General features: G+C 36.9%; 1 protein-coding gene across 2 annotated transcripts; it reads right to left on the reverse strand.

Moving 5' to 3' along the window:
* Positions 1-399: 399 nt before the first annotated feature.
* On the reverse strand, positions 400-12,659 carry olfml2bb (olfactomedin-like 2Bb). Of its 2 annotated transcripts, none has more exons than XM_056473972.1 (8): positions 12,244-12,659; positions 11,026-11,292; positions 10,488-10,595; positions 8,935-9,096; positions 7,189-7,378; positions 4,588-5,028; positions 3,917-4,093; positions 400-1,837 (listed from the first exon to the last, which is right to left on the reverse strand). In XM_056473972.1, the coding sequence occupies exons 1-8, from the start codon at positions 12,379-12,381 to the stop codon at positions 1,239-1,241; spliced, it is 2,082 nt and encodes a 693-aa protein (XP_056329947.1). In that variant the 5' UTR covers positions 12,382-12,659; the 3' UTR covers positions 400-1,238. The 2 variants fall into 2 exon arrangements, with proteins under 2 accessions (XP_056329947.1, XP_056329940.1); XM_056473965.1 differs by having other exon boundaries at positions 4,588-5,031.
* Between the last annotated feature and the right edge of the window lie 685 nt (positions 12,660-13,344).

The raw sequence follows: 13,344 nt of genomic DNA on the forward strand, positions 1-13,344 counted from the left end.
CCTTTGAAGTGCTCCCCATATTGTTTACCATGCTACTTTGAACATTCAGTCTGAAATAGCATGTAAGTATGGCTCAGTAATAAGTGTAATTCCTGCACTCTGCCTGCTAACCACTAACTACATTTCTAACTGGCAAATGACATGAACTAGTGGGTTGTCTGCTGTCGAGTGCGCATTCGTCTTTCAGGAGGCATGGCTTTGGGTGGCTGGGGTGGGACTGCGTTTCAAAGCTATTATGCTAACTAGTTAGCATTTTGGCAGGGCACCTACTGCACCTTAAATAATAATAATATAAGAGAATTTTGGAAAAAGTAAGCTGGGGGTGGTTGGATTCAGAATGGCTAAAAAAGTGAAAGTTAAAATGATGTTTCAGATAAACTTTTTACTGAGGCTATGAAATAGAAGAGTTTTCTTTATTTTTAGATTTAGGTTAGATTCATTTTAAATTACATTATATACAGTACAGTACACATTACATAAGCAGTGAGAACCTTGTCATGAAAACCTAAATTATCATTTTACCCTTTTGAGAAAAAATAACAAAAAATGAAAGCAAATACAAAAAACATGCAACAGACAAAAAATAAGGCATGGTAAAATATCCATAAACAATATTTGTCACGTAGACTGATCTACAACCCACTTAGACACATAATCCATTGACTATTTTTTACAAACAGTAAGTGCTGCAAGCAGTACTTTAATAAAGTGTTAGATTAAATTACAGTTCGAGATTTCACACTTAGCTGACGATTGATTATAAAGCGTGTTTGGCATGTTGTCCCAGGAGAGAGCCCTTAGCTCATAAGATCCTCGAGCGTGGGGCTCCCTGCCATTTGCAGGGGGAGAGGGGAGTTTGAGCTCAGGTAGATCCCTGCTGTTTGTAGCCAATGAACACTTAGGGATTGCTATGAAGAGATAACTACTTACTAGAAGCACATCTATGGTGCCGATTTGGATTAGACAATTAACTTAAGTCATGTGTTTTTGGATGGTGGGAGGAAACCAGGGGACCGGGGGAAACCCACGTGAACACGGGGAGAACATGTGAACTTTGCACAGAAATGTCGACTGGCTTGGTAAAGACTAGAAAAAGTGACATTCTTGCTGTGAGGCACCAGTGCTAATAACTGTGCTAATTGTCTGATTGGCGAATCATGAATTGGCTAATGCGGGACCAGCTGTGATCAGTCATAAGCACGTGATCCTCTCGAAATTAGTCTATAAATGAACTTTACTTAATAAGCAAATATTACATCATAGGTCACTTGATGGCCATTGTCCCAAGCATAAAGCATTCGTTCCTTAGGGTTATAGTCAATCTGTGTGGTGTAGGTATAGTTATTTATAAAAGGGAGTCGAGGAATCATTTGAGTATGTGTGTGTGTGTCGAATGCATAAGAAATGTTGGCATGCGTGCGCTCAAAACTGTCAACAGCATATAAAACACCGCAAATGACAAAGCAGTTTCCATAGTAGTTTCTCCTCAGACCTGTCCTCCAGCTCTTCTCTTTCTGTAAGTCAGAGGCACGGAGTTTGCTCAGAATGATCACCTCCTGATGGAACCCCTCGTCATCCAGAGCTGGGTACACCAACCATAACCCACTCTCATCCACACTGAAGTCAATGTCTGAATGTCCTCCCCAAGACCAGGGGGCCTCCTCCTCCTCTAATATTGCATCATGAAGGGTGGTCCAGGCTGCAACATACCGGAGACGAAGATCAAACCTGATTATATCACGAGAAAAAGCTCTATTATAGAAGAAAGAGCCACTGTAGACGACATGGCCGGTGCCAATCCAGTTATAGGGGAGCTTGTAGGAGTTGCTGATCTGCCCTATGAGAAAAAGAAAAGAAAAAAATGTCATATTTTCATCATAATACAAATGTCATAAGTTTAATGATGATCCAGTTCCAAGTACGGATGTTGACATAAAACTGATGTTTCGACACAGTGTCGAGATCCCGAAGCACAAGTGTTTCGAAACACTGCACCAAAGCACGATTCGAAACACCCAGGTCACATGATTAAGGTGATTCGAAACACCCAGGTTACGTGACTAAAGTGTTTTGAAATACCAGGGGCCTCATGTATCAACGCTGCATACGCACATAAACTTTGCATACGCCAGATTTCACACTCACGTTTGAGAATGTGCGTTGGTCCACGCCAACTTCATGTCTGGCGTACGTGCATTTCTTGCGTGTGTTTGTTTCATTTCCATTGGCGACTCCTAGAGGCAATTATGTTAAGTTACACACTACAAAGTATCTTTGAGCTGTGCAATGGCAGCTGTATGGGACGGGATCATCCGCATGTCTAACAGGTATATATAGTTTCTGTACCATGCAGTTGACCAGCCAAACATTAAAGCGCAATTTGCAGCGATCGCTGGTTTTCCCAATGTAATTGACACTCAACTAGCTCATTCCAACGAGGTGTGCTATTTGTACTTAGCCTAAATAGACACTACAAAATTTTACACCTTTACATTGGACCATTTCTTTTTTAATGCACTCACAGTGCGATGTTCAGACCCCACTGCCTAAAAAACTGCGTAAACTGCGTCAGCTAAACTCACCCACTCTATTTTTTTTTCTTTTGTTATTGATTCTGGAGGACAAACTTGCAAATAACACCGTTTTCTCCTGTCTACCTCCGAAAGGAGCACCTCCAATTCACATTCTGTTCAAAGTTTCTCTTCTTGCTTGCTTTTGCCATTGCTTTTTCATTTGCTTTTGCCAAAGTAGAGTCATTGCCATATTTATTAGGGGGAGGAGGCAAGGAGGGGTTTTGCGCGCATTCAATTTCACATTAATTTGGATGTACAAACAGAATATGTGTGGGATTCCGCGTACGCAGTTTTTTTATACATCCGAATTTTTTACTGCGTAAGCACATTTACAGCTTTGTTTTAGTATGAATTCAACGCAAGTCTTCGTACATGAGGTCCCAGGTCACGTGACTAAACAATTCAAAGCATCTGTCATTGCAGAAGCGTTTCGAGACCTAGCAAATCTGTGTTTGACTGACAGGGTGGGAAATCCTCTCTCATGTAGCCTAGTGGGCTGTGCATGTGCAGAGTAACTGTGCTGCAAATGGCCTGAGTTTGAATCCTGTCTTGTACAAATACTCTGAAATTATGACTTGATGTATTTTAATAATGTTACTTTATGTTTTATGGCCAAAAACAAGACACCTTTATTCACAAAGTGTTCATTTGGATGTCAAATCAATGTTAAAACAAAACACGTTACAAGAATAGAGCATTTACAATCTAATATTTATAACTGCATCATCTTGAATTCGAACCCCTTATCTCTGCATGCTAGTCTGGAACTCTCACCGCTCCACTAAATCAATTGAAACCTGAATTTTACTACGTGGGGTTTAATACATCAATTTGCTTAACTGTTTCTTTGCTGAAGCTGTTCCAGAGCAATACATAGAAATGACCATTAGGGGTCACTAGAGACGGGTTTCAAAATGTATTGAAGCTTCGACACATTTGCTTCGACTGTTTCAGTGTTTCATGAATCCTCGTTCTGCCCACCACTTGTTTCAAGGGACACTCTTCCAAAAGTATAAGGGCAGCTGTATGTTTACATTTATAAAGACTTCATGCTATGTAAGAAAATGGATATATCCTGGGATGGGCAGCTCTCTCCTTCAGCAGGATAATGCACACTGCCACACAACACACATTGTTTACAAAATGGTTGAAAGACATGATGAAAAGTTCAGGGTGTTACTTTGGCCTCTGAAAGTCTCCACACCTCAATCCAGATAAGCATCTGCGGCATGTGCCGGACCAACAAGTATAATCGATGGTGGCTCCTCCCTATATACAGTATGCAGTACTTTAAACAATAGACCAGCTAATTGCTGCAGTTTCTATTTTAAAGTCTGATGTACCTTGTTTAAAGATGTCAATGTCACGGAATTCTAGAAGCTGGTTCCCATAGTAGTAGTCCGTCACATAAACAACTTTTCCATTGCCTTTGGGGTCTTTCATCCAAGCGCCTTCATTTTTGCCATATTTGTTGTGGGTAACAGGATCAGAAATGCTTGATAATGTGTCCTTGCAGATCCCTGTAGACAACAAATGGAGTTGACATGTTAACAGGAGCAGGACCACGCCTCACCTCCTTATCCAATCACCTAAATTTGTTTAAGGCAGATCAGCCCTCTAGCACCGTTCATCTCATTCTCTCAAACCCACCCTTCCTCTATTTCCTTATTTCCAACAATCCTTATAACCCTCTCTTCTCTTCTAGGTTGATTTGGGCGGATTCTACCAATATATTACAGAGACAGTACCCCCAATTTGAGTCTCTGGGAATCATCGTAGGATGCCCAATCAACCTACCTACTCGTTCATCATTCTCTTACTTCCATTCCCCTTCAGCCCACTGTTCCTTTACCATCCCTCCTCTGCCATCCCTTTTCATCTCTACAATGAAGACTGCTTCAAAGTGTGGTGTGGTCCATGCTGGTGAAAATCAAAATTTATGAATCGCAGGGCATCCAGCCTTTCTGATCTCATAAAAAAATTCTTCTAAACCATTATCTGGAATAAAGCTTACCATGGTCTTTGGTTTTCTTTGGAGTTGTTGTGCTTGTTTGAGTCGTAACTTCATCCCAGCTAAGTTTGGACTTCTTTATAGGTATTGTAACACTGGCCAGCTGTTTTGGCTCCGCAAGAGGAGTGGCGATGGTTGTTGTGTTAGTGCTTGATGTCATTGTGCTAGTTGAAGTCGTAGAGGTTGGCGCGGTTGGCCCTGCTGTTGTTATTGTGCTTGACATCATGGCTTGAACAGTCTGTCCTTCAGTTTGCTTTGTCACATTTGACATGCGTGCAGTAGTAAGGTTCTGTGGAATGAGGTTGATCATGGGGGACTGAGTCACTGTCACAGCAGCTCCAGGCGTTGTAACAGGTGTAGTCGGCTCTTGCTTATGGAGCTGATCTTCAATTATTAAATCCACTGATTCATCTCCACTCACAACCTCATGTGCAACTGTGGCACCTACTGAAAAAAAACTTAGTTTAACTTTACCACAGTTTTCTGGTTTTCTTCATTAATATTAAAATAAAATGAACATTTTCTGAAATAAATCCACTGCAACATTTCATTTGAACATGTCAATCACAGTACTCATAGTCTAGACCAATCCTGTTCCTGGAGATCTACCTTCCAGCAGAGCTCAGCTGCAACCTTGGTCAAGCGCACCTGTCTTTAATTACCAAGTGTTCCTTCGGATCCTACTTAAGCTGTGATTACATAGCTGTGGCCTCATAGACTTCAATTCATATGCATGCAACTGCGGCAGACGGGAAACGCAAGTTCTTGCATCAAGTTTTGCATCACGCTGTGTTCTTGGTGAAGCTTCTGAACTTCTGACCTGCGAAATTGCATCATGTGATTGAGTTTGACCAATAGAAGATCAAAAGGTGACCACTTTGTATAGAAATTAAAAATATGGAGCAATCGCTCGCTTTTCTCAATGTCTAATCATATTGTATTATCCTGCCCCTTTTCGCAGCGCCGTACGACAGAAATTCGCAAGCACAATCTCTTGTGTGACTGTGCCTTTAGTTGATTTAGTTGTTTTTGATCAGGGTTGAAGCTGAACTCTGCAGGAAGGTAGGTCTCCAGGAGCAGTTAGGGCACCCCTAGTCTGGACATTGAGGGGCTGTGTCAGTTGGCATTTCTGTGTGGAGTTTGCATGTTCTCCCCGTGTTCACGTGGGTTTCCTCCGGGTGCTCCGGTTACCCCCACAGTCCAAAGAAATGCGCCATAGGTGAATTGGGTAGGCAAAATTGTCCGTAGTGTATGTGTGTGAATGTGTGATTATATGGGTGTTTCCCAGTGCTGGGTTGGGACTGGAAGGGCATCCACTGTATAAAACATATACTGGAATAGTCTGCGGTTCATTACGCTGTGGTGACCCCTGAATAAAGGGACTAAGTCGAAAGAAAATGAATGAACGGAGGAATCTTACTCGGCATACAAATATTTTTTATGTAGGCTGCCACAGGCTTTGTACTTCACTCGTGTTCCAGTAAAACATCATCACACAAGGTTGGCTCTGTGATTACTGTCATTATAAACTAAATAAAATATGCGGATGGACCAGTATAGTATAGTGATGGGGACACTATACTTTTTCAGTGAGCACCATCTTTCAGATGAACAATTAAACCAAGATTCTGACTCTCTGTGGTCATTAAAAGTCCCAGGATTACTTTGAAAAGAGTATGTGTGGAACCCCGGTATCCTGGCCAAATTTGCCAGCTGGCCCCTGTCTCCTAACCACCCCTATAGTGTTGTGATTGCCAGTGGTGTTATCTCCTGTACTTAGTTTGTTGCAATCGGCAGTAGAGTTTTCTCTATTTTAGATTACTGCTGAACAAACTACAACTCCCAGAACTCCCTGGTGCCCATCAACTCCTACAGCAGCTGACAATAATCCGGACACTCTGACACATACTCTGTAGTGTGGCACTCCGAAAAGGGGCAGGATTAAATAAGATAATTAGACATTGAAAAACCGAGCGATTGGTCCATGTTTTAAATTCCTGTCCAGAGAGGTCATGTTTTGATCTTCGATTGGTCTCACACAATCATGTGATGCAATTTCGCAAATCAGAGTTCACCAAGCTTGTACTTTCCAATGCAGCAATCTGCGATTTTGGTGTAAGAAAAAAGCACTATATAAATGTAAGAAAATATTATTATTATTTTATTTTATTTTTTTTTGTTTATTTTTTTGTTTATTTATTTTATTTTACATTTTGGGACAGAAAAAATTACATATGTAGTTTCAACAACCAGATGCATTTAGACTGGTTCAGTTTCATTAGTAATGCATCCCAGACTATCCCCTGAAGTTATTTGAGTGACTGGATATATAAATGTATGACATTTACACCTGTACTTTTCAGAAATCCGATCAGAAAAAAAAAACACATGAAGTGACCAAGTGTAAACAGACCCTAAGTACAGCCTTGAACCCATTTATCCCAAAACTGGTGTAGTTAATGCTTGGGACAAATTTTTTGAAATGCCTATGTATAAAATAAAATAAATCTTAACATGGTAATAATAATGAATGACTATCAACAATGACATTTTGTTTATATTTTTTTACTATAATCACATAAAAATGTGGTGTCAGACACTCACTGCGCTCTTCCCCCTCACTGTCCTCCATTGTGTTGGCTTTGTAGAAGGTCATGCTCCTGAGGCTCATGTTCTTGGGATCTGCTTTGGTCTTTGAAGCTTTATGTTGCTCCTCCTGACCCTCAGATTTGCTTTTCTTCAGCACAGGCTTGCTGGGGCCCTGATTCCCAACAAACTTCTCCTCGTATTTCCTCTGGCCAGGAACAAATTGTCTGTTAAATTATCATCTACTCAAATGTATGTGATTAGACAGATAATTCTGGCATCAGCTAAGCAGCATTAATTGTCTTTTTCCAAGCCACCCCCTTTTGTGGTTGTATAAATCTCCTGCATGAAATAAGGGGCAATTTGTGGGATATTATTGACTTGAGTACACTGTGGAAAAGTTGCATACTGTAGCTGTGAACTACTGCATTTGCAAGAGCTGTTGACATGGAATTAAATAAAATTTAGGTAAAAACCCAAACAATTCAAACATAAAAATTAAACAAAACAAAAACCATCTGAAAAATTACTTTTTTGTAATAACAATGAAATGACACAAACTACTGAAATGTATTTAATACTTTACATGAAAGGCTTTTTTGGTCAGGGCAGCTTAAAGACGCCTCTTATATGGAACATAACGTTACATACACTGCTCAGGAGTGATTTTTTTTCACTGATTTCCACAGAGTGCAAAAATCTCGATGGTTCTGTGGATCTTGTCTATCAAATCAGATTTTTATTGGATTCAAATCAGATAATTGGCTGGGCCATTCTACAGCTTGATTTGAGTTTTGTTTTGGACCATTGTCCTGCTGAAATGTCCGCTCTGGTATCATCTTCATCATCCTGGTGAGCAGATGTTGGACTGAAGCAGTCTTTTAATTTTCATTTTAATTTTTCTTTTAATTTTAGCAGCTAATTTTAATTTACAATAACGAAGGGCAGAGGGTTGTTGAATAACTACTGAGAGATTTCAGCTGCTGTCTGGGCTTTCACTGCCTTTCTACACCTCCCTTCCTTCATGTGTTCAATACTTTTTTCCCTGCATCATTTTATTTTATTACACATAACTTAATTTATGAACTAATTAGTTTTGTTTTCTTTGCATGAATGGATTTCTTCCATTGTTAACAACATCCAGTGAAAATGTCAAGTCAACAGCACCTTTGAAAATATGTTTTCTGAGAAAAAATGGTGACGTGCTTGACACTTATTTGCCCCACTGAATGTCACCAAATATGAAATCAGTTCATCAAATATGAAAACTAGCTGTCTAAAATGTTGGAAGTTGTCCGCCAAAAGTCATTTGAGTCTAAACAATAGAAATTTGAAATAGTTTGACTTCCGTCAGAGTGATTTGAGTTAATAATTTAAAAACAATTTTAAATATTTAAGCTATAAAAACACATTGATCTGCTTTATAAGACATGCATTAACAATGATGTATCAATGAAAATTGCCACTAACCAACACACAATATGCAGCATAGAAAAGCCAGGATAACATTTAAACTATTCTAACTGTATCGTTCTATGTAAAGATGTCATATACACTGAGGGTGAAGTAAATCTCTTAAGGGTGAGAAAATTATCTGTTTATTTTCTTTTTGGGTGCATATTTCTTTAATGTCCTACTAAAGAAATGTCACCTACATCTTGGACAGCCGAAGGTGAGTTAATTAAGAACAAATTTTCATGTTTGGGTGAACACTCCCTTTAAGACCCTTCTAAAGGACTGTACTATAATATATTGCATCTGTACCTCAGTGTGAGTGAAAGCCGCTGCTGCGTTCTTCTGCAGTGAAGGCTCCAGCACACTGAGACGTTTCTTTTTCTCCTGTCTTTGGTTGGAGCGGGCCCCTTTCCCCTGCCCCTTTTCACCTTTCATGCCCACTTTCTCCTTTGTCAGGTTTCCGGAAAACGACTGTAAGGAGAATGCAAACACAATAGAGGACCATGGGTGGCAGTTCCGCCCAACCACCTGAACCCAATTCCCCTTTGTCCAGTTGTGACATTTGAAAGCAGACATTGATTTCTATTGCCAGAGTAATACTGAAAAGTCCATAAAAAGCACATTGTTGTTTCAGGGCACAGTATAATCAAAAATAAATAATGAGACACCCTGTTATTTTTTTTCCTAATGTACCATGACGGGATTTGCTTTCCTGTTATTGTGCTCAAGTGAAAAAGGAGTTTTTTTTCCATGTGCATACAGTTAAACACTATTACAGAAAATCTTGTTTATTTAGTGGTTACTCTATTCTCATTTGAATACATTTATTACAATAATTATTTTAACACAATACTTAAGGATCACAGTGCATCCCTCAAAATACTAATATTAATTGTCACTTAAAATCTTAAAAGAGCATTCCACTTTGCACCTGCTGCACCAAGGGTACAGGAGAAAAGTTCATTGATTATTACACCAAAATTAGAGTATAGTTCCTAGTCATATGGACATTAAAAACTTTTAATTTTCAGTCGGTCTTAGTACACAATGTAACTACAGAAGAAGCATGCTTTAAATAATTTTTTTTAAGAGAGATGCTAGTGGTCTAATTCAATTCAATGATTTATGCTAAGCTAAGCTAAAAGTGCTGCCGTCAGACCCAGAAATCAGCTGAATGGATCAAAATTTTTTTTAACTTAACTGTTTAACTCTAGGGGAGTTGTAAAATGAGTCTTTTCAAAATAAAGTGTGTTCCTTTAATACTTTGACCCACACTTTTGGGTTTTGCTTATTTTGCTTATTCGGGGTCAAGACATTGGGTTAGGGTTAGGGTTAGGGTTAGGGCTAACCCTAACCCAAATAATTTAAAATAAACTAAAAATGTAGTACAATATATTATTTTATTAAGTTTAATTGTGCTATTTAAGTTTTACATAAACATAGCCAATTATTGATCCAATATTCACCCATTCATTTATTTATTTATTCATTCATTTTCCTCTGGCTATTCATCAGGGGTCGCCACAGAGGAATGAACCGCCAACTTATCCAGCATATGTTTTACACAGCAGATCTCCTTCCAGCTGCAACCCAGTACTGGGAAACACACACACCCATACACTACTGCCAATTTAGTTTATTCAACTCACCTATACCACATGTCCTTAGTCTGTGGGGGAAATCAGAGCACCCAGAGAAAACCCACAGGAATATAGGGCGAACATGCAAACTCCACACAGAAATGCCAACTGGTCCATCCGCGATTCGAACCAGCGACCTTCTTGCCACTCAGTATTCACCATATTTTGCATGTAATTTTAGATTTATTTAATCCATGTCACCTTTGTTAGTATTGCACTCACTTTTTCTATATGATCGACACGTTCCAGAAGTTTTGTTGTGAGCGAGTGAAGTTTTAACAAATCCATCCCATAGAACGATCCCTCAAGCAGGTTCATTATGGTTGAGAGCTGAAAGATCAATCAAGACAGATAATAATTTTATTTACAATAGATATTTAAAGTTACTCAGTGATCACATTTAAAAAAAAAAATTTATTCTGTCATTATTTTTTATTATTATTTACCTGTTCTAAGCTGTTTGAGTTTCTGTCTTTTGTTGAAAACCAAAGAAGATTATTTTAAGAATACTGTTAGAAGCCATTAACTTCCATAATATTTATTGTCCTACAATAATTGCTATCAGTTTCGAACATTCTTCAAAGTATCTTCTTTTGTATTCAACATAAGACAGAATGTAAATTTATTTTGGAACCACTTTTGGGTGTACTGTCTCATCAGATCATAAGCATGAGATATGATTAATAAAAGTTATTTAAAGTATAATGTTGCCTAATTTACATATATCAACATAATATTCCATGCTATGTCTTGGCTTTACCTTGATATCATCTCGTCCTGCCTCTTGCAGCTTCTTAAACCTGAAGTCTCCCTCGCATGGGTTCAGGGCAGATGGAGGGGCAATGCAGGCACACTTTTTGCAGTTTGGTCCTGCAGTGACCGTCTCCACCGTGTAGAAGTCCTCGGTTTTGGCTTGGCCTTCTTCAATACGCTTACATGCACTCCTGCTCAGGGGCCTGACTACACACTTACACTGACAGTCTGAGCCCTCAGACAGAGTCTTCACTTTATCATAGTCCCCAATCAGCTGTGAGAGTCAACAATTAAATCGTTATTTATAAAGAGAACAAAATAATCAACTTTAATTTTAATAAAAGTGTTTTTTAAATACAACAACATAATAATCAATGTATAATAATTATAACAATATTAATATAAAAAAGAAGAACAACAACATCTATAAATAAATAATAATAAGATTAATAACAACAATGACAATAACAATAATATTCTTACTGTTATTACCTTCATTGTTATTATTATAAAAATTGTTATTAACAATTTTTTTATCTCTGTTTTTTTTTAAATCTAAACCTTTGCTAATGTTGTTATGCAAATAATCGCTTAAATATAACATTTATATTATCATTTCTATGAAAATCAAGCACAATAATAATGATAATAAAAAAATTGTATTATTCTATTTTTATATTATTAATAACATGAATTGTTGTTATTATTAAAATAATTATTATATAATTTAGAATATACATTACATTATACATTTATATAAAATCAAGCACAACAGCAACAATATTAATAATAATACTAATATTTATTATTACTATATTATTAATAACATAAATTGTTATTATTCTTATTATTAATTTGTAATTTGTTAATAATTATTAACTATTATTAATTGTTATTATTAACAGAGTATTGTTTTTGTTATATATAGAGAATTGTTACTTGTATTAACAATTATATATACATTATACATTTATATAAAAATCAAGCGAACAACAAAAATAATCATAATCATAATAACAGTAATCATCAATTATTTTATATATATATATATATATATATATATATATATATATATATATATATATATATATATATATATATATATATATATATATATATATTATTAGCCTAAAATATAATTATCCTTCCACTTTCCATTGATAATAATAACAATAACTCATATGTTCATGCAATAATTAGTTTTGAAAAAATCAAGAACAATAACCTGTGTGAGTATATTTTCTTGATTGTCCATCTCATCTTCTAGGGTTGCGCGGTTGTCTGTATTCTCAGCGGTCTGCTGCTCCACATTGGCGCGTGTCAAACAAAAAACACATATAAATATATATAACAGTAATCCCATTATGAAGATTCCTCAAGAAGAGCTGCAAGAGGAATCTCAGTTAGAAGTCTCCTCTTTGTCTGACCGTCCCCTCCAAAAAAAAGAAATTATGAAATGTAGCCTACTGTAAATACGTTCACATGTCAATCAACTCTATTAATCAATGAATATGCAAAAATTGTCCTCGGTGACGTCAAAACGTCAAGTCCTAGATTAGTGGAAAGCAGTGCTCGTGGCTATTTCAAATAGAGGGAAGACCTTGAGTTAGATGGAGAGCCGGTGATGAATGAATGATGATATGTGAAGGTTTGCTGTTTGACCAGGAGTTAGTGGGCAGAAACCGCTTGAAGAAAAGGAGGAGTTCAGTCATCTGATCAATCACATAATCCCGCGCTTTTCAATGCACATGTGCCACACAATCTAAAGACACATTAAATCAGCAATAAATTAATCCAAGAGTAGAGAGGTGGCTTAAGAAAATGGTATTAAATTTGTCACTGGAGGAGAAATGTAAGGTTTTTGAAAAACCATTTTATTTATTTATTTATTTATTTAATATTTATTTATTTATTTATTTTTTTTCTGATGAGATAAGATGTGAAAATGGTGGACATGTTTTGTTATAGGAAGCTATTTTATTTGTATTTATTTTTATTATTTTTAATATTTAATATTTTATCATATTAAATATTTTAGAATTGAATATTTTATATTTAATTTTATTGATTAGTTTTTGTATATGTGCGTATTTGTGTCTATACTTTCCCGTTGTTTTTGTTTATTCTTTTGTAATGCTGTGGGGGAAAAAACTCGTTGTTTTTGTTATAAAGATTTAAAATCAATAAAAACAGCAATATGTTAATAAATAAAAGACACTGGTATGAATACAAGCAGGTATAAATATAAGCATAAAATGTATCCTGGATAAGATCAAATTGTGGTATTTTCTCTGTGGAGATGAAATATTACAACGTGACAATTACG

This window comes from Danio aesculapii, chromosome 2 (assembly GCF_903798145.1).
Source record: "Danio aesculapii chromosome 2, fDanAes4.1, whole genome shotgun sequence".
NCBI lineage: Eukaryota > Metazoa > Chordata > Actinopteri > Cypriniformes > Danionidae > Danio > Danio aesculapii.

What these genes read in the sequence shown, in the direction of transcription:
- olfml2bb (XM_056473965.1), bottom strand. Translation starts at nt 12,381, where the DNA reads ATGGGATTACTGTTATATATATTTATATGTGTTTTTTGTTTGACACGC. An exon ending in CAGGACGAGATGATATCAAG is followed by an intron (nt 10,596 to 11,025) that starts GTAAAGCCAAGA and finishes TTGATCTTTCAG; the next exon opens with CTCTCAACCATAATGAACCT. An exon ending in GTGTCGATCATATAGAAAAA is followed by an intron (nt 9,097 to 10,487) that starts GTGAGTGCAATA and finishes TTCTCCTTACAG; the next exon opens with TCGTTTTCCGGAAACCTGAC.